A 25,357-nucleotide genomic window follows, 5' to 3' on the forward strand; every position below is an offset into this window, starting at 1 on the left:
TGTTCTCACTATCAGATGACGATGAATCATAGCTGCCATTTCCATTTTGTAATATTATGAAAAACACAAGAGTAAAGAAACAAAAGGTGCTATTCCTGTAGACACAAAAAGATTTTGGAGCAGGGGAGGGCACCAAAAAGAGAGACATTTAATCTTAAAACTTCCCTAAAACAGAAAAAAAAACCATGCTCTACAACTTCAAATTTTTCTTACAAAGAAAAATTTAATATTAGATGAGAGGTTGAACCAGGCAGACAGATATTAGGAAGTGGTTGCAGCCTGTAAAAATGCCAGTTTTTAAGTACTGACTTTGGAAAAGATCATTGCCTGTACCAGAACACCCGAGTCCTGGTCCGGCACTTTTGGCCTGATGATGTTAAGCCACACAGACCAACACCCAACAGAGAGACACAGACTCTAAGATAATGTTGACAGTGGTTTAGCCCTTGAAGAGAAATGGTGCTCTCTGCAGCTGGTATTAAGTTACCATTGGCATTGGAGGAGCCAGGAGGATAAGAAAAAGCCTACATAATTACAGAACTGCCCTCACACGGTACCTGCCCCTTTTTAAGCTCTCACTGGCCAACACCAGCTCTTTGCAAGGAGAGCTCCCAAATACAATAAAATTATTACACAGTTTTAGTCTGAAGAACATCTTGCATTTTAATAAAAAAGGATTTACGTCAGGAAATTTACAAACCTTGAAGTGTTTTTGCCTAGATCTGGAATAAGAATGTCTTAAGAAGAGGTTTGTAAGGTCTTCATAACAAAGTGTTGTTATTTACAAAAAAAAAAAAAACCATTAACAGGTTATCTACGATTTAAAAATTTTGAACCAAAATTGCTACCTGTCTTTTTGATAGCCAAGGTAACTTGACAAAGTCGGCACAATTCTGTTAACAGAAAAGGAAGCCTTGACAGCTCTACTAATCCAGAAGTGGGTTTTCATCAGGATATACAATCGGAGTGTGAATGCATTCTAATGAAAACTTCAGCCCTCATTCAGTTGCACATAAAAGCCCTCAAAGAGAACACACAGTACAGCAACGTTTTGTAAAAGGCAACGATACAATTTGTACAGACCCCGACATTCTAATCCTATAGATCACCATGACACTGTCTCTGTCCCTCCTACCCCCAATCCCCTTATTTCTTAAGCAGCACCACCAGTCCCCATGGGACAAGGGCAGACGTACTTCATTCACCTGTGCGATTATTCCTGCACCAGAGATGCAAAAACCTCCTGCATGGGCAGCTGAGGAAACCAAAAGTACAGATGCCACGGGGGCAGAGGAGCCAGCATGAGCTGCTTTGTAATTCACTTCCCAGAGGGTTATTGAAGTAAAACAAAACAAATGACAGTCGTGACCCATGGTGGATCAAAAGGTACAATATCAAAATCATAGAACTCTTGCCTAAAGAAAAGATTGCAAATAGTCATCTGGTATATCTTATGTAAAGACAGGTTTATAGTGACAAAATATTTTAGAAAAATTTCTGTAGTGTCAAGTTCTTTTGAACTCAAAATTTTACCCCCAAAAGATTTTCACTAAATAAATGAGAATTGGCTCTATTTCTTCTACTTCTGTATAGCCCGAGTAAAAATACTAATAGTTTCTAGATTTCAGTGGGGAAACTATAATTATTAGGACCCATGGATATTGCTGCAGTTCAAATACGGTACAATAATTACAAAATATAGACCATCTCTTTACAAATACAAATTATAGTATATTACAAGTCATGTACAGTAAATCTAAATTTTAAAACAAACTAGCATATCTAAGTTTACCTGGTTGCGAGTACATTATTATTCCAGTTTACAGTTGCCCTTAGTGACAGTCAGAAACCGACCATCTGAGTGATACTACTCGCTTATGTAAACTGGCGTCACATAACAGAAAACCTTGTTTATAAGGTCCCACTCCTCTCTCAGGATGACCACTGGTAGGTGGGGTTCTGACCTACACACTGTATTTCAGAACAGCTAGACAGGAACCAGGAAGCAGTGTATTTTGGGGTAAAGGGTTTACAAATGGATATGCTGGGCCCAGTGAGTGTCTGATATGCTAGACCGATGGCTGAGGTAATGACACAGGTATCATCGTCGTCATCTTTAACCTTCCCCTGCCGTGCCTTTGGTGGGCGGGCGTGGGCCCCAGCACCCATGAGATGCAGACTCTGCAGCAGCTCGTGCCTGAACGGTAGGCTGCTCTGCCCTCTGCCCGCCCTCTCTGAGGGCTGGACCTGCTGCTTTCTAGCGCTGGGGCTGAGTGCGTGGCACACGGCCCTGCTCGGCCACCCAGCACCTGCTCCTACCAGGTTTATGGCTTTCTTGAGGCGTGACATCACTTGTACAAAAGTCTAATAGAATATTTACTTCCAACTAGTGCCTAAACTTTCCTAACTACGAGGCACTTTTTCCCTGGCCCCCTTGTGCCCCACCCGAGGCCAGAGCCAGTCTGCCCCTCGCTGAGGGCTACAAGGTGGTGATGCAGATCATCTCATCCGCCAGGTCCTCCTCATCCCTCCCAGGGTCTGGCTCTTCGTCACTGTAGCCAGGACCGAAGTCCTGTAGTTCATAGTCCTGCCGGTGTGGGACAGGGCCCACGTCCCCGTTGGCACGGGAACACACGTTCCCATTAAGCAGAGTGCTGGCTGCACTCTCCATCTCGTCGATGGTTAGGTCACAGGCATCAGCGATTTCGTGTTTTGTTGCCGACACAAACTTTGGGTCCCTTGCATAGCGTCCTAAGCCTTCGGATATCAGGACCTGTAGAGGAAAGAGGATGGATGGCATGAGTGGTGTGGGTGTGGGGATGGCACTATAAGGGTGTGGGTTGGTGGCGGAGGTGACAGAAAAATCAACTCGAGCACTGCCTGCACGATGTGTTCTGAGGACTCAGCCCAATCTTGTTTACTAAACCTCATATGCAAGAAGTGCCCCTCATCCATGGGGGCTACGTCCCAAGACCCCTGGTGGATGCCTGAAACTGAGGACAGCATTGAACCCCGTATACGCTGTGTTGCTCCCTATACATACCTACCTGTAATTAAGTTTAATTTATAAACTAGGCACAGAACTCTTTTGTTTGGGGGGCATCATTAAGAGAAATAAAGGTTAGTTGAACACAAGCCCCGCAATACCATGACAGTGGATCTGATCACCGAGATGGCTACTAAGTGACTAATGGGGGGGGAGTGTACACAATGTGGATACGCCGGACAGTTCACAGCCCAGGAGGGACAGAGCAGCACGGCAGGCAAGTGGAAACTTATGGAGTGTTTATTTCTGGAATTTTCCATTTAATATTTTCAGACTATGGTTGACCACAGGTAACTGAAACCATGCATGAAGGGAATTGAGTGTAAACATAAATGGCTTCAGCTCTGAAAATGTCACAGAACTGAAAAACTACACGTGGCACAATGAGCGAAACCCACTGGGGGAAAAGTTTAGTATAAACTAGTAATACTAGGGTACTTCAAAAAATTCACAGGAAGATTTGTATTATCTTTCAATTCCATTTTTCCAAGAACTTTTTGAAGTACCCTTGCATGTGCAGGAACAGCACACATAACGCCGCGATAGCGCCTCTATGAGACGTGACAGCGTGGCCAGGTTTCGCTCCCGTGTACATGCACCCCTGCTGCTGAGAGGTGCTGAACCCAGGCAGCCCGCTCAGAGCCCGCCTCCCCGTCACCACCGCCCTCCCCTGCTGCGCGTGCTTGGTTCTCCGTGTCCCACACTGCTCTGCCCTCCCGTGGCCCAGAATCACACTCACTGCTTCCACCAAGCTATCTGCACTCCTCTGCTTGTCGCTGTTTTTGTTCCGGAAGCTGCTGGGGACAGTCAGGCTGGCTGGTGTGAAAGTCCGATAGGAGATGTCAGGCTCATCCGTGTACCAGGAGCTGCGGTGCAGAGATGGCAGGCTGCTGTTGACCTGGTCCGGGGACTCCGACCGCTCTATCTGGATCAACGGGGTGTAGCATGGGGTCCACTCCCGGTACGGAGGGGTCGCTGGAGGGGTGGCCCATGACCGGGTTGAGTGACTCGGTGAGTACTTCTGGGCTTTACTTGAATCTAGGCCTGCAACTGCCATGATCTGAGGAGAGAGGGGAAAGCGGGGAGACTGGAGGTCCTCAGAGGTCCAGGCCTCGTTCCTCCTTAAACAGACCAAGCAAGAGCACTGTTTTACAGGCGCAGCCACAGACAAGGACTTTGAAAAGGACATGAGCACACTGGAGTCAATTATATGAATTAGTAGTAAAAGTTTTGTTTCCTGGAAGACTGTATTTTTCCCCCCAAACCCAAAATACATTTCCTGTGACTGTTCCCAAGGAGTTAACAATTGCTAATTCATGAACTTGCTTTGGAATGAAGAATCGGGGAAGATGAACAAGCTGTGGTGTGTGAACCTAACATCCAGTTCACCCTTAAATACTGAAGTGCATTCAGGGGAAACTAACAATTCCCAAGTTCCCAGCAGAAAAACACGGCCGTTCTCTTTGCTGTAGCACAACTCATCCTATAACCAGCATTGTGTCTGTCCTAAATAAAGCACTGGGCATAAGGCCTGCTTTTTACAATTCCTCCGCAGAGAGGGATGCTGGGTCCCAGTCTGCACAATCAGCACACATCCATGGCCAAACAGGAAGCCAAGACCACCCAAGGGAGGCCACTGAGACCAAGTGGGCCTGGCCAGGGTGGAGAAGAGGGAAGCATGTTTTCATGCACACGCCCCTTCTAGATTTCCTAGCCTACTTAGTTCATGGCATCTGATGACCTAGGCTTTCCAAAGTTTTGTCCCTCTTCCATGATGATACAGGACAGAAATAAAAATTAGCATAAAAAGTAACACAGAGAAGTAAAAAGCTGGTGGAGAGGCTTAAATAGAAAATCTGAGGGCCGAGCCTGTGGCGCACTCGGGAGAGTGCGGCGCTGGGAGCGTAGCGACGCTCCCGCCACGGGTTCGGATCCTATATAGGACTGGCCGGTGCATGCGCTCGCTGGTTGAGCGCAGTGTGGGCGACACCACACCAAGGGGTTGCGTTCCCCTTACCGGTCACGAAAAAGACAAAAAAAAGAAAATCTGAAATGGCAGCTCAGTGTTCATGTGCATAGGATCCCTGGGCTAAGAACCCTGCAGGGAGACCGGGCTCTGCCAATTGACTGGGTGCTTGCTGTGTACTGGAATCTCTCTTAACCACCCCCACCCCACACACGTACACAAATGGACAGCATCCCTGATGTGATACTTTCAGAAAGAGAAAATACCATATCCTTGTCCTTGAGGCAAAGTCCTGGTGAGTGGGCTCTGGCCCCACCCTTCTTCCCATCCAACCGCCATCACTGTACACAGGTCGTCCTCCCTGGACTGCACCAACTCATAGGCAGCGGGGGCTAATGTACTCTCGTGCTCACCGGGCCCAGCTCAGAGAGGGCTCCATAAATGTGTCTTAAGGAAGCAACCACCTCTTAGAGCAAATAAAGATCAGCACCAATTGTCTGGAATCAGTCGAGTGTTCACCACTTCCTGAGGCTCCAATTGTACCAGGCCCTGCCTTCAATACCAAGAAGAGATGTGTGTGGGGGGGGGGGGGGAAACTGCACCTAGGCAGAGAGGCCAGCTTTGGAAGCTGGCACCTTGGATTCAAATGCCAGCTTGTCACTCACCTCCTATGGGAGTGTGGGCAGAACAGGGCTCATGCTAGTGTCTATTAGGCCAGGTTGTTACAAGGGCTGAACCAGACTGTGGGTGAAGCTTCTCTCCTTCCCTCCTGGTGCTGGTGGCCAAGGGGAAGGGGGCATCCTGAGGGTGGGTCCTAGGCACATGGGGGTAAGGCCAGGCGGGCCGGCTCACCTGTTGCTGCATCAGGTGCAGAGGCAGGGCTGTGCGGTGGGGGAAGGCAGGAGACAGCGGGACCTCTTCCTGGCTGCTCTGGCGGCGCAGGCACTCAAAGTTGAAGGAGGATCTCCGGTGGGCTGAGAAGTCAAAGCACATCATGCAGTTGTGAAGCAAATTCTGCTGGGATGCTGTCTCCCAAGAGCGAGGGTGGCCCCTGGGCATGCAGCAGGGAGCCCAGGAAGCAGCGGGTGGTATGTTCAAGAGCAAGAATTATGTAGTGAGGTCTCTCAACTTTGGGAGGGGAGAATGAAGGAAGAAGCCCAACTGAGGAGTGTATTTAAAAAGTACGGACTTGTCACTTGGAAGTGCTTGCCTGTTTTCAGGAGGAGGAGCTAAGGCATCCCGGGGGACAATTGTTCTGAGTCAGAACCCCTGGCCCTAGTCCTGTGGGGAACACAGCATTTCAGGGCAAGAACACACGTCATTCTTGAATCCCACAGACATCTCCTGACATCCCCCGCCTTGTCTTCCAGACACCCTCAGTGTCTCTGGGGGCCGAGAGATCTTGCTGGGTCTTCCGTGTTTATACCTCTGTTCTAAAGGGAGAGACTTCATCTGCCCTGTTCAGCTCAACCAGGTAACAAGCAAATTCTTTTGCTGGGAAAGACTCAGCTTCTTTAGCACTAAAGACAGACACAAAGCACACATTTAACTCTGAGAATACGGTTGTCCTGCTAACAGCCATTTCAAACAGAGGCTCACACGTAGGCTGAGCAATGACAAGACAATCCACAGCTTTCAGACTCACAGGGCACCAGGCCCAGGAGGTCAGTCTGAATTCTAGGGCCCTAGGACACAGCCACAAGCCTTCTCCTGGAGACCCCTTCCACCTTCGCAGGGGTCTGCAAGGCAGTGGCTGAGTCATTTCAACAGCTCTTTTCTCGACTTCAGCTTCTCCAAGATCAAAGCGCATTTACCAGCCCCAGCAAATCTCCACATGCCCCTACTTCCCGTATTGGAAAACCTCAGAGTTGAGCCTTGAGAGGCCTCCTGAGCATCCTGGGGCCGCATGTGACACTCCAGCAACTGGGTTCTGTAAGGAAGACGAGGCTGAGTGCTTGTCTGGCTACCGCCCTACAGAAAAGCATGAGACAGAGCCAGTCCTGGCATGCTGGGGCCTCCTTGCCGAGTTTCCCATGTGGAACATGGACAGCAGCCTTCATCAGGAAGCCTTCCCTCCATGCACCTCCTGGGGCCTAATTTAGTGTGCATGGAGGACGGGCCGTCCTGTCAGCACAACCTATAGGATGCGAGGTTCAGAGCCGGGAAAGGAAGACACCTCCTCCTCTCACGTGCACAGTGCCTTTCTATTTCTAAAGTAGGTCCACGTGTTCCCATCATCTCACGGACTCTCACAACAATCTCTGCAGGAGGAAGTAATCCCACAGGAGCTGGGAACATGGGCCGGAGGGGCTTGATGTCCTCCCTGCCCAAGGTCTGAGCTGATGGATAGCACAGCAAAGCCCCCTTGCAAACAGAGAGCCACTCCTGTCACCCATCTTCCTCTCCAGCACTGAGGCAGCGCCTGTGAGTGGTGGGCATTCATGTGCCACTGGGCATGGTGGGCAGGTGACTAAGCAAAGGCAGAGGTCTGAGGAAGGTGGTGGAAATCACCAGGGAAAGGGCCTCCACCTAGCCTCCGCACATGCTTCATCTAGTATTTATGGGAAACTGAATGGCTTCATTCAGCAGCACATGCCTGGGGCTGAGCCGTTAAATATTAACCATGGAAATGGTCTGATTACACTCCCTAGCAGGGCTGCGACAGCTGGCGAGAGGCAGAGGGCCCTGGGCACCACCCCACTGTGCTCAGAAGCCAGAGCGTCCCAGCCATACACTTCACTCTTCAGAAACACCAGAAACGGATGCTTTAACCACCATTGACAGGTGCTCACATGTCCACAGTCAAGCTGCCCAGCCAGGAGCTGGCAGGGCCAGGCTCACTTCTTTCCCCAGCCTGAGTTTTGGGCTTGGGGTTATCCTGACCCGACAGCACCCCTTACGCTGCTGCTGCAGAAGGAAAGCAGGGGAGGAGCCCCTCTTGGCAGGATGGGTTTCCCAGCCCCAGAAGGGAAGCATCTGTCCTGGAAGTGACAGCCAAGGCCAAAACCTGCCTGTGAGCAGAGAGGAGAGAGGCAGGAGAGAGGGGAAGGGTACCCTTCAGAGGTGTGAGGTTTTGCAAGGCAGGCCGTGGGCATCTGAGCCCCTCCTTCCCCCGCACAAAGGCTCAGTCACCCCATCATGGAGGGCAGCAGAGCCAACACCAGCCAAAGTGTGTCTGTCTTGCCTGCCTCTCAAGACAGAGCCCAGGCTCTGAGCAGTGACACATATGCAAGAAGCCCCTTATCAGACATTGTGTGCACGTGATTTTAAGGCCACACACTGCATCTCTCCTGTGAGAGAGTCAGCAACAGTGCTGAAGAGGTTTAAGCTCCATCACATGGGATACAGATGAGAAAGAAAGGACAGCCAATACGCTCTCCACCCCGGGCACTGGTCTTGGACACTAAAGGTGCCTGACATGGCAGGACCATTCATCACACTCTCCAGAGTGGGTATGGGGAGAGGCACACTGTTCTCTGTGAGGCTTCACCCAAAACAAAATATCCAGCCTCACATGTTGGGGTGGGAGGTAGCAGGCGCCTCCTTGGAGATCTCCGTGAATCATAGCACACAGGTGACTCATCGTCCTCCAAGAAGCCTTGGGGGTGATGGTAGCCTCGGGGCCTCTCGAAGTCCAAGTTGTAGCCGGGGTATCTGCTGTAGTAGCCACAGTTCTGCCTAGCAGCCAAAAAGGGCCAAAAGAGAAAGGGCACGTGAGACTCTAGTTAAGAAGTCCTGCCACTCAGCTCTGCAGGCCCATCTACAGTCCTCTCCCCTCCTCCCATGGACACCGTAGGACTCACTGAAAACAAGGCAAGCCTTGGTTACATGGAAGATTCTAGATACAGAGTGAGGGCCATGGCAGGGAGGTTCAGGCCTGGAGGCCTGTGACAAGGGATGGGCAGGTGGTTTCCACTCCAGGGCCGCCTCCGCCCTGGGTCAGATAGGATTGCAGACGCCTCGTCAGCTGCACTATCCTCCACTCCCGTCCTCCTGGGGACCCCTCCCGAGCACCCGCCCTCTGCAGTGCTGGGCGCCAGGGACAGGAAGACATGTGAAGCACGGTCCCCACCCTCTGGGAGCCTAGAAAATATCACGATAGATGCCTAGCACAAGCTGGAAAGGCCAGCGCCAGAAGGGCAGTGCTCACGACGGGTTCCATGAGGTTTTTTTTGGGGGGGGGCGGGTCAGTTCCAGTCAGGGAAACAAAAAGGAAGGCCCTGGAGCAGGCCCTTAAAGAGAGGATGGAATGCGGCCAAGAGAGATGGGGAAAGGGCCCCAGGAAGTGGACGTGGGAGAGCAGAGGCCCTGAAGAAGGAAACACACAGTCCGCCCGGCTCAGAATCCGTGGTTCCAGAAGGCAGAGTTAGAGGGAGGCGGAGCGTGAGGGTCAGGCCGTGGCTCAGGTACCAGACGTGAGCTTACTACAGAGCCGCCTCCACCTCACTGGGCCTTGGTCCCAGTGGATGCAGTCACAGGGAAGAGGGTGGGAGGGACCTTCACCCCCTGCACTGCCTGCTATGTGTCTTAAAACTAAGTGCCCATTTTCTTTTTTTTTTTTTTCCTTTTTTGTCTTTTTTACTGACTGGTAACGGGATCGCAACCCTCAGTGTTGCGCCCGCACCGCGCTCAGCCAGTGAGCGGGAACCGGTCTCCACATGGGATCCGAACCCTCGGTGGGAGCACCACCACGCTCTCAAGCGGCGCACTCTCCAGTGCGCCACCGGGCCGGCCCCTAAGTGCCCATTTTCACCACAAACTCATTCTGCAGGATAGAAGCCGGGAGAGGCACCTCTGCTGAGGGATGCTGCTCTGACCTCTTGTCCCCTCAGCTCTGTGACAGACCCTTGATGGGGCAGGAAGCAGGTGCTGTTCATGGAGACCCCAGCAAAGCTACAGGCAGGCCAAACCACTGTGCAAACCGAGCAGGTCAGGGCTCCCAGAGTTAATTAGATAAAAACTGATCTCTCAGAAGATAGGGGACTAAGAGAAAGGGGCTAGCCCAGCCATGAGCAGGCCCAGCTCACATCTCCAGAGCTGTTACTTGAAGGCCTTCAAGGCCCTTGGTGTAAATAAAGCAACGGGTCTAAAAGAACAGCCTCCACTCTGCCTCTCTTTGGCCCTATTTCTCCTGCTCCAACTTTCCCTCTGGCCTGGAGTGTGTGCTCCTGTTTTGCTTTTCTGGAGAACCCTGAGTGTGGCTGCAGGTGGCCCCTGGCTTCCTGAGCAGACAGAGCACAGGGGCAGGGGAGGATGTATTTCAGCACAAGCTGGAGCTCCTCACCTGCTCCCAGTTGGCGAGCTGTCCTCCTCGTAGCATTCCTCACTACTGAAATACTCCTGGTCCCCTAAGCAGCAGGGGTCCCTGAAGTAGCCATATATCTCTGGGTCTTCCCGGCAAATAGTTGGGTACTGCTCATCTCCTGAGTCAGACCTGCAGTTGACAGAGAGGATCTGAGAGCCTGGGCAGGCGGCAGACAATTCCTGTGGCTGTGCCTCCGCGTGCAGCCACCATTCCCGCCCAAGGTGCTCCTGGCTTCTCCTCCTGTGCACCTGCCTCAAGCGGGACTGGGCTGTTCAGGCTTCTGGCAACAGTGCTGTGTGCATGCACATGTGTACGTGCCAGAAGGAGAGGTCTGAGTACCCTGCACAATGCTGGTGCCAAACTACTGTGCTGAGAGGCTTTGGAGCCAAGGGAACAGATGTAATTTGGAAAACAGAGCGAAAAACAGTAGTCAGTGGTCCCAGGGAAAAGACCTTGGGCTCCCAGGCCATCTACTCTGATCCCATCCCCCCGCTCCAGGTCTCAATCCAGGAAGGGTGAGATGAGTGTTGGATATACCATCACAGGGGAGACTCCCATGAGAAATGTCTGCCACGCTTTCAAAGGCTGCCCTGCTGCAGGACTGTTGTAACATCTCCCTGAAACCTGGCCTGGCCTGGTCCTGGCCTCAGTTCTCAGGAAAACCAGCTCAGTGACATCAACCCTCTCTCCCAAGGAAGAACTGTGCTTCCCTAGAGTTCCTACTCTCTCACGTCCTGCTGGGGCCCGAGTGGCTCCTATCTCACTCTCAGGAAAACCAGCTCAGTGACATCAACCCTCTCTCCCAAGGAAGAACCGTGCTTCCCTAGAGTTCCTACTCTCTCACGTCCTGCTGGGGCCCGAGTGGCTCCTATCTCACTCGATGTAATGAAACCAGAGCTACCCTTTCCCTGCCCCCAACACATGTTCATTCCACCCACAATCCAACTCAGGTCAGCACGTGTGGAGTAGAATATACCGCACGTGTCTTGAGGGCCACAGGGGAGATGATGGAGAAGATCTGGTTCCTGGCCTTCAAGAGGTTTGGGTTTTGCTTTTACTAAGTCCCACGAGAAGCTTGACCCCAAAAAGCAGCCAGAGTGGCCCAGCTACATAGGTCCAGACCCACATAAGTACACGCTGGGCTCTCCCAGTGCCGTTGTGAGGCCTGCAGGAGCTGGCCCATGGACCCTGCCTGGCATGTGGATACCAGTCCTTGGATGGCAACAGAATCTATGCAGGTGTGGATCTGAAAGCTCCTTTGCTTAGAAAGAAGGAACAACTCTGACATGCATGCCCACAACCCTGAGTTATGATAACCTATTAGGCCAATGGCTTTAAGAAATTTTTCTCATTCCTCAGCATAGAGAGACAAGGCCAAATGGTAACAGACCACCACAGTATTTAACACAAAAACATAGGCAATGAGCACATACCTAATGTAAGTTTCATAATAGCGGGTTCTATCCAGGAAAGGCATAACATGGGAGGGAGGGAGAAGATAAAAGTTAAATATTTCCAACGAATTTAAAATGCAGATATTAGGCTACCTCCTAGAGTAGGGGTTGACAAACTATGGTCCACTGTCCAAGTACGGGCTGCCACCTGTTTTTCTATGGCCCATGAGCTATAAACAGTTTTTACATTTATAAAGCACTGAAAAAACTCTAAAGAAATCTATTTCATCATATGGGAATCTATGAAGTTCAAATTTCAGTGCCCTTAAAGTTTTACGGGACACAGCCACACACCCACTGATTTACATATTGTCTATGGCTGTTTTCACACTGCAGTGGCAGAGTTGAGTAGCTGCATATGGTCCTCAAAGCCTAAAATATTTACCCTCTGGCCCTCTACAGAAAAAACTTTGCCCACCCCTGTCCCAGAGTATAATTGGGGAGGGTGGATTTGGGGGCTCTGATGTTTTAGGGCGTGCCCCACAGAGCAGGATATAAGATGGCAGGCAGCCCCTCACCCTTTGGATCTGTCACATGGCTACTGCCTTAAGAGGCCATGATGGTGGTGGCACTCACAGGTCCTAATGCAAATACCTCCAGGGAATCTCCTCCACATACCAGAGCACAGGGAAGATTCCCACCTTGTTCCACAGGACCAGATGTGACACAGGCAGACATTACATTTCTAAGAGCAAATGTATTTGAAAGGTTACCTTTTAATACTGGACATTCTTTGAGGCTCCCGGTCATGCTTGTGGGAGGAACGGTGCCCATTTTCAGACACATGCTCAGGGTTCCCAATGCTGGACCATTTTCCATGGGCAGCTTTGGACATATTGGCATTATTGAGATTGGCATTTGTTGAGGTGGGAATTTGCTTTCCTATGGAATTATGGTTATGATGGTTATGACACACCGAATTTCCTGCTGGAGGAAACAGCGGTTTCTCAGTATCACTTGCAGGTGGAATTGAAGGCCTTTGGACATGCAGGGGACGGTGGGTGGTATTGGTCTGCTGAAGGGAATCTCTCCTATCACTATTAACATGATTGACATGGTTTCCAAGCAGGGCACCATTTCTCTGCAAAATAATGGGAGACAACACCAGGTAATTTAACAAATATTTGATGCAGGCTAGCTATGTTAGGTAATTTTTTTCTACATGAAAAACATTCTATATAAGCTCCATGGGATCCCTGTAAAACAATCTGAGTGTCTCAACAGTAGGTGTGAATGGGTTCATGTGGCAATCGGTCCCCCCTGAAATGAGGACGGTTACTGATTCCTGACCTGGGGAGCAAGCTCTCGGCTGTCACTCAAGTGTGTTCTTCTAGTCACTCCATGTTGAGGTGACTTATACCCTTATAGCCCTGAGGTAGAGCAGTAGGCATGCTCTCTGGGCTGGGGGGTGGAGGGCTGGCTGACAGATCAAAGAGCTGGCCCAGGGAAGGAGGCAGCTACTGGAAGGACCCAGGATGCTGATCCACACTGGCAGGTGGCTGTTCCCTAGCTCCTCAGAAGCAGATAGTGGGGGGCAGGGAGCAAGTTCAGGGAGGAGCGGGCTTGGCCCTAGAAGATGTACTGGTGGATGGAGAGGGTCTGGGGTGGGGTTGGGGGGTAAAGGGCATGGTCTGCAAGCCCCTCTAAGCCCTGGGGCTGGTTTGCATTCTCCAGACTCTTCTGTGGATCTTTAACTGCCCCAACTGGAGTCCTGCCCCACTATTTCAGGTGGCCAGTGTGTAGCTAGGCATGGAATAATTACTTTGAATACATCTTCTTCTTCTTCTTGTTTTGTCTCCTCGGGCTCATCATCTTGCAAATCACACGATATAGCACGCCGGATTTCTGGCCCAATGTCGTGCAGTGTCCTTAATCCTGCCTAGATCAATGAAAACGGCACAACAGATTAGATGACACGTGGGGCCTGGGTCCAGCCTGGGTCTGGGCTTTGCTCCTGCCTGATTCAGCAATGGGAAGGGAAGCCTTCTCCAAAGGCCAATCCAGGAAACTGACTGACCGACTGACAGTAATTGAAGGCAGCCTAAGGTTGTTGGGTATAGTGAGGAGTTCAAGATGGTTGAATGGTCCTAGGCTGGGATGCTGGAGGCCTGCAGCCCAGCAACCTCCTTTGAAAATACCCTCGTTGCAGGGAGCATTGCTTGGTTACTAATACTGGAGTCTGCCATGGTCAAGAGCACAGGCCCCTGTCTAAATGACAACCTTCGGAAGGATCGCCTGCAGGGCACAATCTCCCTGAGACCCACACAGGGCAAGGAGCACAGTCTGACTGTTCTAAAAGCAGGGTGGGGAGGACTCCCCGGCTGCATCCAGGACAAGACAGCCTAGGTGCAGGCGCCAGGGGAGCAAGCAGATCAAGCAGCTGCAAGGGACACTGGCTCTGCTAAAAAGCCATAGGACGAGTGAGTGACACAACACACCGCAACCAGCAGCACACTCGAACCACAACAGAATGGATCAACATGCACACAGACCCGGGCTGCTGTGCAGTACGGCCTCCAAGGCCATCCGTGGTGCCCTGGCCTGCAGCCCATGAGTAGGCTGAGAACTCTTCGATAGAGGGTCATCTTTCTGGAGACCACAATAAACTGGAAGTGGCTCACCAGCCTCTGAAGGCAGTGCAAGCCCCCTGGGTGGCCCCTGCAGGCCTGGCACAGATGTTCTGTGCTCCCCCGAGGCCCTCACCGCCAGCCTTCCTCACTCCACCCCCACTTGGTTGGAACAGGGCCTAGGAGAAGCCCTTCCACTGTTCATAACTTCACTGGCAAAACATTCCAAGATGCTTATGGACTATATATGAGGGAAGGTGCAGTTTCTAGCTGAGAATATTATGATGTTTTGACTCCTAATTTTAAGAAAAACAGAATGCTGACTTACAGACTCAAGGGGACTGTATAGCTACTTGATTCTTTTTCACAAGACAACCTGCATCTGAAAGAGGCATTTCCTCCCCGTCCCAGGTCCAAACTCCTGCATCCAGATGGCACGTCCTCATTTGTGGGCAGTCTGCCTGCACCCCAGCAGCCGCTAAGGGCCCAGGGAACGTCTAAGACACTGGCTGTGGTCTCCATCTGCAGCTAATATACTAGCCTTAGGGTGGTTTGGAAAGGAGAACTGGGCTGAGTGGTGGGCCCTCTGAGAAGACCACTTCCCTGTCCTTCCTCCACAACACCCAGCAGTGGGTGGGTGGCTGTAGCTAGGACAGAGACAACACATGACTGACCATGCCTGAGACATGCACATGGTGGAACGGATGCCAAGCAGTGGTGTGGGGAAGGGGAGGGGACAGTGACCGCAGTCTTGTCAGATCCGTCTCCACAACACCCAGCAGTGGGTGGGTGGCTGTAGCTAGGACAGAGACAACACATGACTGACCATGCCTGAGACATGCACATGGTGGAATGGATGCCAAGCAGTGGTGTGGGGAAGGGGAGGGGACAGTGACCGCAGTCTTGTCAGATCCGTCAGGGCTGGGCCCCACTGGTGTGGAAATGCTCAAAACTGGCCCTCTGCAGACATCAGTGATGGTGATGTTAATTTATAATGTAAAGTTGCAAAGGAACTTCACAAGAGGCCCTTATCAAAACAGCCTCATCCATAAAAGCACCCAGCCCATGAGATGATTCCGTTACAAATGCCACATCAGGTTGGGTTTGATTTAAACCATTCTGTGAATAGTAAGCAGCTGGTTTTTCCATTTTGTGAACTGCGAGGGTAAAGGAAATATCAGGAATCAAGGTTTTAAGGTGGCTAGCTAGGAATGCTGTGGTCCTGCAGGGAAAAGACAGACATGTCCCATGGTCAAAGCCTGAATAATTCTTGGTGTGGTCAGTGAGGCTGCTTCTCGCTTTCCTGTCCCTCTCATCACAGGCACAAGCCACACATGCGTGCACGCATGCACACACACACACTTTCCCTCTCTCAGGATTCCTGTGTCCAGCACAACTGGGCCTGGGGAATCATGGCTCTGAGGCAGACCCACTTGCCATTCTCATGGAAACATCGAGAAGGCAACTCTAATGTTAGGTTGGTAAAAGCTCTTACACCGCATGGCAGCAGGCATGTGAAGAAAGATCCTACTCAGCGTGTGAAACAGACTTCAATTCATTCATTCAGAGTTTTCTGGGATACAGTTATCAAGGGTAAGCTAGGCAAGGGTTTCATTGTCTGATTTTGGATCAACTGGGAAAAAAAGGTCTGTTACATATCTGAAGCTCCCAAACAAGAAGAGACAAGGTTTGAGACACCTGCTGCTGTCTCCGCAAAATAAAGATAGGTCGCAGTGCACTAACGCCAACACCCCCAAGTAAATTATGTACATTAACCCATGTTACAAGGCAGTGGGGGCCAGGAGCGCTCCCGAGTTCAAACAACAGATAATCCTATTTACTGTCATTCAACTGATCGGACTAAGTCTGATTAAAAGAAATAGAAAACTATTTATTTGGATAATTTTTAACATCATCCTCTGTTGACAGGTTGACATTTCACCAAAATACATATATAACATAATTGCATAATAAAAACAAAAACTGTCTCCAGAACATTTTCAATGATACACAAGATTAGGATTCAGTTGACAGGATAGTGCAGTGACTAGACACAGGACAGAGAATTTGTATGCAACATAAATCATGGAGAAGGTTGAGAGGTGGCCCAAAATGCCACTTGCGAAGACAAATAATGACAACATATTTATTAAAGAGACATTGAAGAGGAGAAAAAGCATCACTCATCCCAGACACAAAAGCAGAGGTTTAGAAGTCATGGCGAGGTTTAGAAGTCATGGTTATATTTTGTTTGCTCCACACAGGAAAAAGCACACCTCTTGAGAATCAGGGACTGACTTTACTCTTTCACATGTGATCTGGGGAAGAAGGGTCAGAGGGAGGGGTGTCCCCTAGGTTTGGGAGTGAGGAAAATAGATGTTCCCGCAAACTTGAATTGAAACAAAGCTTAAGCACAGCACCCTGAATTTATTACATATCACAAAACATGATAATGAAAATTTTCTAGCACACATATCAAGCTAAAAATTAGCTTAGGCTGCTCCAAAAGTTCCATAGGCACAAGTTCCAACTTCCAAAAATGCAGAAAACTATCTTAAACTCTTGAAAAAATTACTTTTTCCTACAGCCCTTAAAAAAATGAACATTTTTTTCTTGAAAGAGACACTTGACAATCAGTAGAATGATCTGTTCTTTCATATTTCATATCTGTGTCTACCTCTGTCAGCAAAATACTATTTGAATTTGAAATGCGGTCATTAGCATTTAAACAAACATAATTAAAGCCATATAAAGTCATTCCATTAACATTACAGTAGAATTATGGTTTTGAATAAACAGAATTGCTATAAGATATAAAGATTATTGACTTGTTTTGAGATGTCCAATCCTATAAAATATTAAACAGAATCAAGCCTTGTTCCTGGTTGATTTTAAAATGCTAGATGTTATCATAAAGATTTTTTAAAAGAGAAATGTTGGCGCTTTGCCTGTAGACTGCTGCTTTAAATTTTAGACACCATTTAAATTGGAATTTTATATTTACTCTATTGAATAAGTCACCAAAACAACTATAAAATCTCTCTAAATATTTCTCAAGTAATAGCATAAACTCATGATACTCTGACATCAAATATGAACATTCATTTACCTTCCTTTCTCTTGCCCACTTTTAGGGTTAAGTTTCTCCTACCTGGACAGCATTTGGAATGCTCTTGCTGCCTGTCTCCCTAAGCTAGCTCCACCAGCCACACCAGCCATCTGCAGCTCTCACAGCACCACAGCAAGCAAGCACCACTGCCCGCAGGCCCACCCCGAACCTACGCTGTAGCAGTGGAGGTAAGAGATGCAAGTCTCCAGGCGGGACCGGGACAGGCCGTTCATCTTCAGGCTGTGAGCACCAGGCATTCAGACTCCAGCCAGAGAACCCTGCCCCGACAGAGCCTGCTGCCCATCACAGGCAGGCTTCACTCAGCCAAGGCTGGACCCGCACACAGTTATCTTGCTACTGACAAGTTCTGCTTAACCCAGGATCCCAATTAGAGGGAATAATTTTAGATCAGGTCTGTTAAGAAAAACCTGGAGATTTAATTCTCATAGAATAAACATACTCATCTACAAGCTGTCCTCTGCCTCCTCTGCACACACACCACACACAGGCACACCCCTTATTTTGCACTGCTTTCCTCCATGGAAAATGTGATGGTGTGGCCTTTGTGCCCATTGTGAACAGTTCTCGTGTCAGATTGAAAGGGTTAGAATCATGGGCACAACACTCCATTAGTCATCCACGGTAATTCCAGCCCGCACTGAAAAGTCAACGGTAACATCACCCCCATGAGTTACCCTAAGGGTTGCACTCAGCTGCATAAATCCAGTTTGTTACCATCACTTTGAAAGATAAGGGAAACTTTTCAAAAATCACCTAATCTATGACCTTTCCCTGCAAACGCTCTCAGATACTTATCTGTTTCAGTTCCACCTTGATTCTTGGTTGCAGTTTTAACAGCAGAATCAGAGAAATTCTTATCAGTTTCCTGATAATAGAGAGGGAATTACATAAAATTTAGGCTCAGCAGAAGCTGCAAATCATGACTTCTATTCTGACAGCATTTTTATACTTATTATGAGCTGACATACTTATATTCTACTAAATCCTAGGAGGAAGGGAGGGCCAACACTATTCCCATTTGGTTAAAGGAGGACCCTTGACCTGTAGGCCTGCTGTTCCATGATGCTGTGCTGGCCTCACCTCTCCCAAACTCTCACCTTGACCGCCATCAAGACGAAGTCATAGCATCTACCAGCAGAGAGTGTGGGATTGGAGTCCATTCACGCACTTACTCACCTAGAATCATGACTGTGTGGTGTCACTTAATCAAGGTTAACCTTCTTTGGACTAACTTAGCAGAGCTGTTGTATCACTAAATCAGCATAGACAGCAATGACAAATGATCATGAGTTGTCACTGAAACTGATCGTATGTTTGGCACACATCCTTAGTCTCAGTTGTGCCTCTTGGAGGAGCTGAAATCTTTAAAAACACTTTCTATCACTCACTAACTCAGACCATCACTCCTCCAGATCAGGACAGGGAGTAACCTGGCCATGCCACACGACCCTCAGCCTGAACTGAGCTGGAAACATGGGGCACAGGCAGCTCTGTGTCTAGGTAAGTGGGTTGGAATTGGGGAGGCAGATGGGAGGGTAGAAGGGTTCCCGTTAGGTGCAGTGCCACTGTGCAGGAGCCTCTTTAACAAGGGAGATCATAAAAAGGCTCCAGTACCCTCTGCCTTAAGAGGGATTTTGGATCATTCCCCTAGAGCAGTGGTTCTCAAGGCATGGTCCAGGGACCCTGGGGCATCCCCAGATACCTTCAGCGGTCCATGAGGTCACTGATTTGCATAATAATACTAGGATGTTCATTGCCTTGTATACTCTTTTTCTCTCATGAGAGCACAGTGAGGCTTTCAAAGGCTACATGAGGTGTGATGATGTCACCACTCTGGTGTCTTTGTGCTTGCATATTCTTGTGTTTTAAAATTTTATGTTTTAATTTCTAATACAGAAGATAATGATATACAAGGGTCCTCAATAGTTTTTAAGAGTATAAAAGTGTCCTAAGACCAAAAAGTTTGAGAACCGATGGCTAATCCATGCTCCGACAGGCAACACTACCTTCTCCTCAGGTGTCAGACTTTTCGCCCCATCTAGGATTCCTGTGATTCTGATCTTTCTCCACTTTTGGAAGAAGTGTCCTTCATGTGGCTTCTCTGAGCTAGGCTTTGGCACTTCTCAGTAGGTTGTTCTCACTGTGCCTTCCATGGATGTGCCCTCTCATTATTCTTAGGTGTAAGAGGCACCAAAGGCAATGAACTCACCAGGCATCTACCCATCTTGGCACTGTTAATTTGAGCAAGCTCCTTCCTGAGTCATGATACATTTGGGCTACTGAGGGATACGGGTCCATATTATTAAATAACATGCTATAATAATTAGGGCCTTTTATTACTACATAATAATATAACTTGCTTTAACTTCTTTTCAGGAGTTCTATCTTCTCAAGGATTTTTGGACATAACAATTACTACTCTCAGAAGGGAAACATCTCCCCCTTTCAGAAAATATATAGAATGCAGGACCCAATAATCCTGGGGATTAATTTAAATTTTGATTGAGTATAGTGTGAGTTGTTTAGGAAGAGCCTGAGGCCCAAACTCACCTCTGCTGCCCTGTGATGGACATTGGCCTGCATCAGATCCTGCATCCAGGAGCTTAAGAGTTTAGCACCATGGATTCTGGTGTTGGGTACCAAGCTGCTGTGTGCGTCTAAGATCCTGCATAATAAACTTGAGTAGTCTCTTGCAACTTTCTCTACATTGAAAGTTACATTCTTCTGCTAAGGTTTTAAGAGGAATGGCAGATGTGCCTCTGCAGTTTGCCGGTAAACCAAGTTCCCTGAAGCCTTATGTCCCTTCTGATTGCAAGCTGGAGGCAGCCTTCTCAATTTCTGGCTGCCTTTCGTAAACTGGCCTTGGCTACTGACCACAGCCAATGCGGCTCCTCAGCAGCACAGCCAGGCCCAAGTGGGGCAAGAGTTTCTGCTTTCATTTATTTATTTATTTATTTATTTATCCTTTTTGTGACCGGTAAGGGGATTGCAACCCTTGGCTTGGTGTCGCCCGCACCGCACTCAGCCAGTGAGCGCACCGGCCATCCCTATATAGGATCCGAACCTGCGGCGGGAGCGCCGCTGCTCACCCAAGTGCTGCACTCTCCCAAGTGTGCCACGGGGCCGGCCCTCTGCTTTCATTTAAACTGTTCCCTAAGTCCTATCTAGAAAGTTCCCATTTCCCAGTTTCTACTTATTTGGAAGGACTGTGGAGAAATTTGAATTCATTTGAATTGCTTGAAGCTTTTCTGCCAAAGCTTCTGTGTATGGAGTCTTGGATCTAGAAGACAGTCGGTCACACTGGCCCTCTGAGACAGGGGCAACACAGACGGGGTGGGGCATATTTGCTTCTTCAGCGTTGAATAAACTCCACATGGGGTGGGTAAAAGGCAAACAGAAGGATCGTTTGTCAGGGTGGATCAGTTCCTCCCTGTGCCACAGGGCTGACTAGCTTCCCCTTCAGGGAGGATACATCAAATTCTCAATACATTCTTACAACTTAACACATCCCAGGCACTACTCAATCAGGGCAGAGTAGCCCTTGGACCAGAGCAGGGTCACAGACGCCCCCTGCTATGCCAGGCATCAGCCCTTTAGTTGCTGGATTGCAGAGGAGTCTGGGAGAGGGGTTGGGCTGCTGCGGGGGGGTGAGGAGACTCAAGGTTCCAGGGGTAACAGTGGTTGATACCAGGTACAGATGGGCTTCCACATCTTCACAAGTGGCCCACCCATTCTGAAGTATGCTGGCCAGCCTTCAACCCCACCCCCCACCCACCACACATGGTACTGTGTAAAGCAGCCAAACCTGCTCCTGGGCCCAAGGGACTTTGCTGTGGGAATCACAACACCCACTGCAGGCAGACTTAGTATAGTCTGCACATGTGGAAGGAGAGTCGGGAGCTGTGGCCATTTCCATAGTAAGGCGAGGAGGTCCACTTAAGTCCAGGCAGGTCAGACCACTTGGTATGGTGAAGCCCTGCAGCCAAAAGGCAGATGTCACAGGCACAAAAGACATCACTGGAAAAGACCTCAAGGCTGGGCGGCCCCTGCCAGTCATGCCTAGGATGGTCTGTAGGAAGTGTGTACTTGCCACTGGCAACACCACCACTCCCACCCTCGGCCCGGCCTCCAGGACTCCTGCACTTCAGCCAGGAACAGGGCTTCCCCATAGTCTGCTGGCTCCCTCCACCTCACCCTCCACCCCCCACACGCATGTGCACACACACACACACGCCACATGCACACACACAGCCTTCAGTCCACACACCAGGGCAGGTGAAATGAGCTTATGAGCCCTTCTTTTCTCTACACAATTCAGAGACTTCAATTTTTTAGATTCTTCCCCAAGACTTTTACACTAAGGTTACATATGAATATTGATTTTAAAATCCCAATTGGCCACTTTGGGTGGCTTGAGCTCACCATGAGATGTACACATTCCTGGACCACCATGTGGAATCAGCTGAGAATTTGAGATAAGATGCCCTCATCAACCAACTTCTTTGGGCAAAAATCTGCTGTTCTTGAGACGTGAAAATGCAATCTGTAGAGTTATCTCTATTTACATCTTTATGCACTGCCTAGATATCTTTAAAAGGGGAGAATTCTCCTTCTCAATGGATAACTACAGTACAGAACAGAAAAGAGATCAAAGGAAAACAATAATTTCTTAAAGTTCTGGTAGTAAACAGGCATATGATATTATTATTGTTGTAGTCTTAATAATAAGCAATTATACGTTCAGAGTGCTTTACAATCACTTAGCTATTCCTCACAACAGCCCTGTGAGGTAGGTCGACATTATTACCCCCATTTTACAGATGGGGAAACTGAGGCACAGAGAGGTTAAGTGTCTTGCCCAGGGTCACGCAGCAAGAGAATGCTGGAGCTGGGACTACAACCCAAGTCTCCTGACTCCCAGTGTCCTTGACACTAGACCACACTGCTTCCAAAGAGGCATCCCCAGACTGGCTCTGAGCACGAATTAAAGACGGACAATGTTAGATGAGGTTTGGGTGTGGTTGTGTTTCCCGTGGACACGTTAGGATGGAACCTGAGGTGTTGCCTGGATTGGTTTTGGCATGCAGGTGTATGTGTTAGTTTCAATGGGTATATCTGGCTTCCTCCTGGCCTGTCCACTTCTCACTGCATTCTGGACTGGGTCACTGCAGAGAGCAGGGTCGGATGGTCAGGAGGTCATGACGGACTGGCACAGAAAAGGAACTCTGTCAGCTCAGCGCCAAGGGGCCTGCCAGTCTTTGGGAGTTCAGGCAAACTAGGGATGCAGGACTTTGGAACGGAGTCAGCTGCCCACCTTAGGCAGGTCTGCTTAATCTTTTTAATTTTTTTTTTTTTTTTTTTTTTTTTTCTGGCCAGCATCTGGAAGTTGTGTTCATTTCATTTCTCTGTGGGGTGGCTGTCCCCCTCCTTTTCTCTCTCTCACTCTTTCCCTTTCACTGAGTCTCTGCTTGGAAGGTAAAACTGTTAAGCCTCATACGTTCCCTTTTATGAAAAAGAGCCACCGTGAGCAGCGTCCGCGACAGGCAGCCATGGCTCCGCAGATGAGCCACGGTGCCGCTTCCACCTTCTGGAGGAGTGCTTTGCTTGGAAGGGGTCTCCCTGGGGCCTTGGGTTTGCTTTTTCCTGCATTTCTCCCGAAATGCTGTTTCAGTAGAAATAAGCCCACTTGAGACTTTTCCCTTTCAAGGCCTTAGCCACAAACGCCTTCCGACTAACCAGCTTGGTGCCGTAGCTCAGGCAGAAAACTCTAAAGCATCCGTTCAAGCATCTGAAACAAATGAATGAGCCAGTGAAATCTCATCTGTTAGCATCTACTCTCCTCTTAGATTAAAAAAATAAAAAATTTAAAGAGAGCCTCTTTGTGGCTTTAGGTGGAATCATGCTTTTAAAAAGGAAAAAAAAGAATCTTACTACTTTTTTGACTAAGGTGACAAGATAACAGGTATTTGATCCTCCACAGACTAAATCCCTGTGGAGAATCCCATTTTCCTCTGTCTTTATGCCCCAAGCCTCCCCGAGAAGGACATCAGGGTGCACTAGGCACTGAGAGTCATCGCTTCTTGTACAACACCCACATCTCCCCTTGACCCTGGCCTCACCATCAAGTGGCCAGGGCACAGGATTTTAGATTATTTAACCTAACAACCTAATTCTTTATTGCTAGAAACAAAGGTCTCCTCCTTAAACTCAACTTCCAAACAGGTAAAAAAGACTATCCCTCTAGAGTTCTCCTGTCATTAATATGGGATAAGTGGAGGACAGAGTGTCTCCCTGGACACCACCAGTGTGCATGTCTTTTGCATAATGGAAATTCCTGAATGTTGAAAGAGAGAAATGAGCAAAACTTTTCCTACTTTGGGATCTTTTTCTCATCCCTGGGACACTGGACTAATTAGTGTCGGGTACTTGCATAGCAGTCCTCATCTAGAAGGTATGATGGGACATTCCACATGCACTGCTACCTGCGGGGAAAGGGACTGAGTTTTCATGGCTGCACGGCTGTGTTTACTGGCCTTTTGTTTACTGGCCCTAGTGGAGACGTGCAGGCCACTCGGATGCAGCAACAATGCATGGAGAGCAAATGCTGAGTCAAACCGAACTGAGGATGGCAGGAAGGAGGTGGGCGGGAGGAAAGTTTAAAAGGCCTGATGCCGCTTCTCTCTGGTCCCCTCTGGAGGGGGGCTGGAGAGAAGATTGCTTTTAATGATGAAGATGGATGGACGGATGGAAGGTGCACACTCATTCAGACCACAGAGGCCAGAGGACACCAGGAGCCAAGCTCCTCCCCACACATGGATCCAGGAGCCCTTCAAGCCATTCCTCTTCAGTAGAAGGCAACAATGCAGTTGGTCTGAACAGAAGGAGGTCAGATGGAGCCCACAGGGTTCAAAACCATCGTGCATCCGTGTGCCCTCAAAAACCATTCCCTAGGGTGGGGTCACACAGAAACAGAGCCAGTTCTGAAGGCTGTTCAGAAAGACTGCACTCTACACAGCACCAGCACACACATGCCTACGTCTTCACCTCTGCGCTCACACTGGGACAGCCAGGCTCCATTTTCCACCAGCAATCAGTTCCCTGCCACGGGAAGACGCAAGTCACCCCCGCTTCTCAACAGGCCACGCCTACTCTCAGGGCCTTCCCCAAGGACACATGTCCCTATCCTAATTACACTGCTGCACATTTCTCCCACTGCTATTGGGCCCCATTTCCCTAACTGCTACATTGTCACGTAACATTTCATCACGCAGAAAGGAAAGCCTCCTCAAGCTAATTAAATGTAGAGCAACGAATCACATTTAAAGCCATTTCTATAGCAGAGGAAGTCACAGATGTAATTAGAATTATCCTTTAAGGAGACAAAAATTGTCTATTTTTAATGTTTGTTTCAGAATCAAAAGCATTTTCAGAATTTATCTGTCAAGATTATGAATACAACTTAATTTTCTAGGCTGCATACTCAACATAAATTACAGACATATCCTCAACTCCCAATGGAACCATGTGAAAAAGTGTCGATATCAACTAACGAAATATTTAAATTTCACCAAGGAACTAAAATTCTTTCTATAAGCAATAAAATAAAAAATGTTTAGGAGAAAGAAAACCCTCAACATTATTTTAATACAATGTAACAGCCTTTTCATCCACAATCTATAGATATAGTATTAGCACTATTTGACCCTTCAACGTAACACTCATAAACCCCGTACATGAAATGTGGTAATTACTCAGCCATATGTTGTTTTTGAATGTTTGAAAACATCAAAACAATATAAGCAGCCACCAGAGCAAGTACTGAAGCCACCTAATTGGGAAGTCTTGGGGGTTCAGAAAAGGTGTAAGTGACCCTGCATCCAAGTGGTCGT

The 25,357-nt window shown here is 48.7% G+C and overlaps 1 protein-coding gene across 1 annotated transcript in view; it reads right to left on the minus strand.

Annotated features, from left to right (window-relative positions):
* Nucleotides 1–203: 203 nt before the first annotated feature.
* LOC103603077 (voltage-dependent L-type calcium channel subunit alpha-1D) overlaps nt 204–25,357 on the minus strand; it is a 165,326-nt gene continuing 140,172 nt past the window's right edge. Inside the window, exons 37-44 of the mRNA XM_008587553.1 lie at nt 13,534–13,650; nt 12,485–12,852; nt 11,751–11,777; nt 10,297–10,446; nt 8,527–8,690; nt 5,865–5,986; nt 3,786–4,106; nt 204–2,773 (exon numbers count right to left, since the gene is read on the minus strand). Coding sequence (XP_008585775.1) covers nt 2,480–2,773; nt 3,786–4,106; nt 5,865–5,986; nt 8,527–8,690; nt 10,297–10,446; nt 11,751–11,777; nt 12,485–12,852; nt 13,534–13,650 — 1,563 coding nt within the window. The 3' untranslated portion in view covers nt 204–2,479. The remainder of the gene's footprint in view (nt 2,774–3,785; nt 4,107–5,864; nt 5,987–8,526; nt 8,691–10,296; nt 10,447–11,750; nt 11,778–12,484; nt 12,853–13,533; nt 13,651–25,357) is intronic.

The sequence above is a fragment of the Galeopterus variegatus genome, unplaced genomic scaffold (assembly GCF_000696425.1).
Source record: "Galeopterus variegatus unplaced genomic scaffold, G_variegatus-3.0.2 Scaffold4424, whole genome shotgun sequence".
In the NCBI taxonomy this organism is placed as follows: domain Eukaryota; kingdom Metazoa; phylum Chordata; class Mammalia; order Dermoptera; family Cynocephalidae; genus Galeopterus; species Galeopterus variegatus.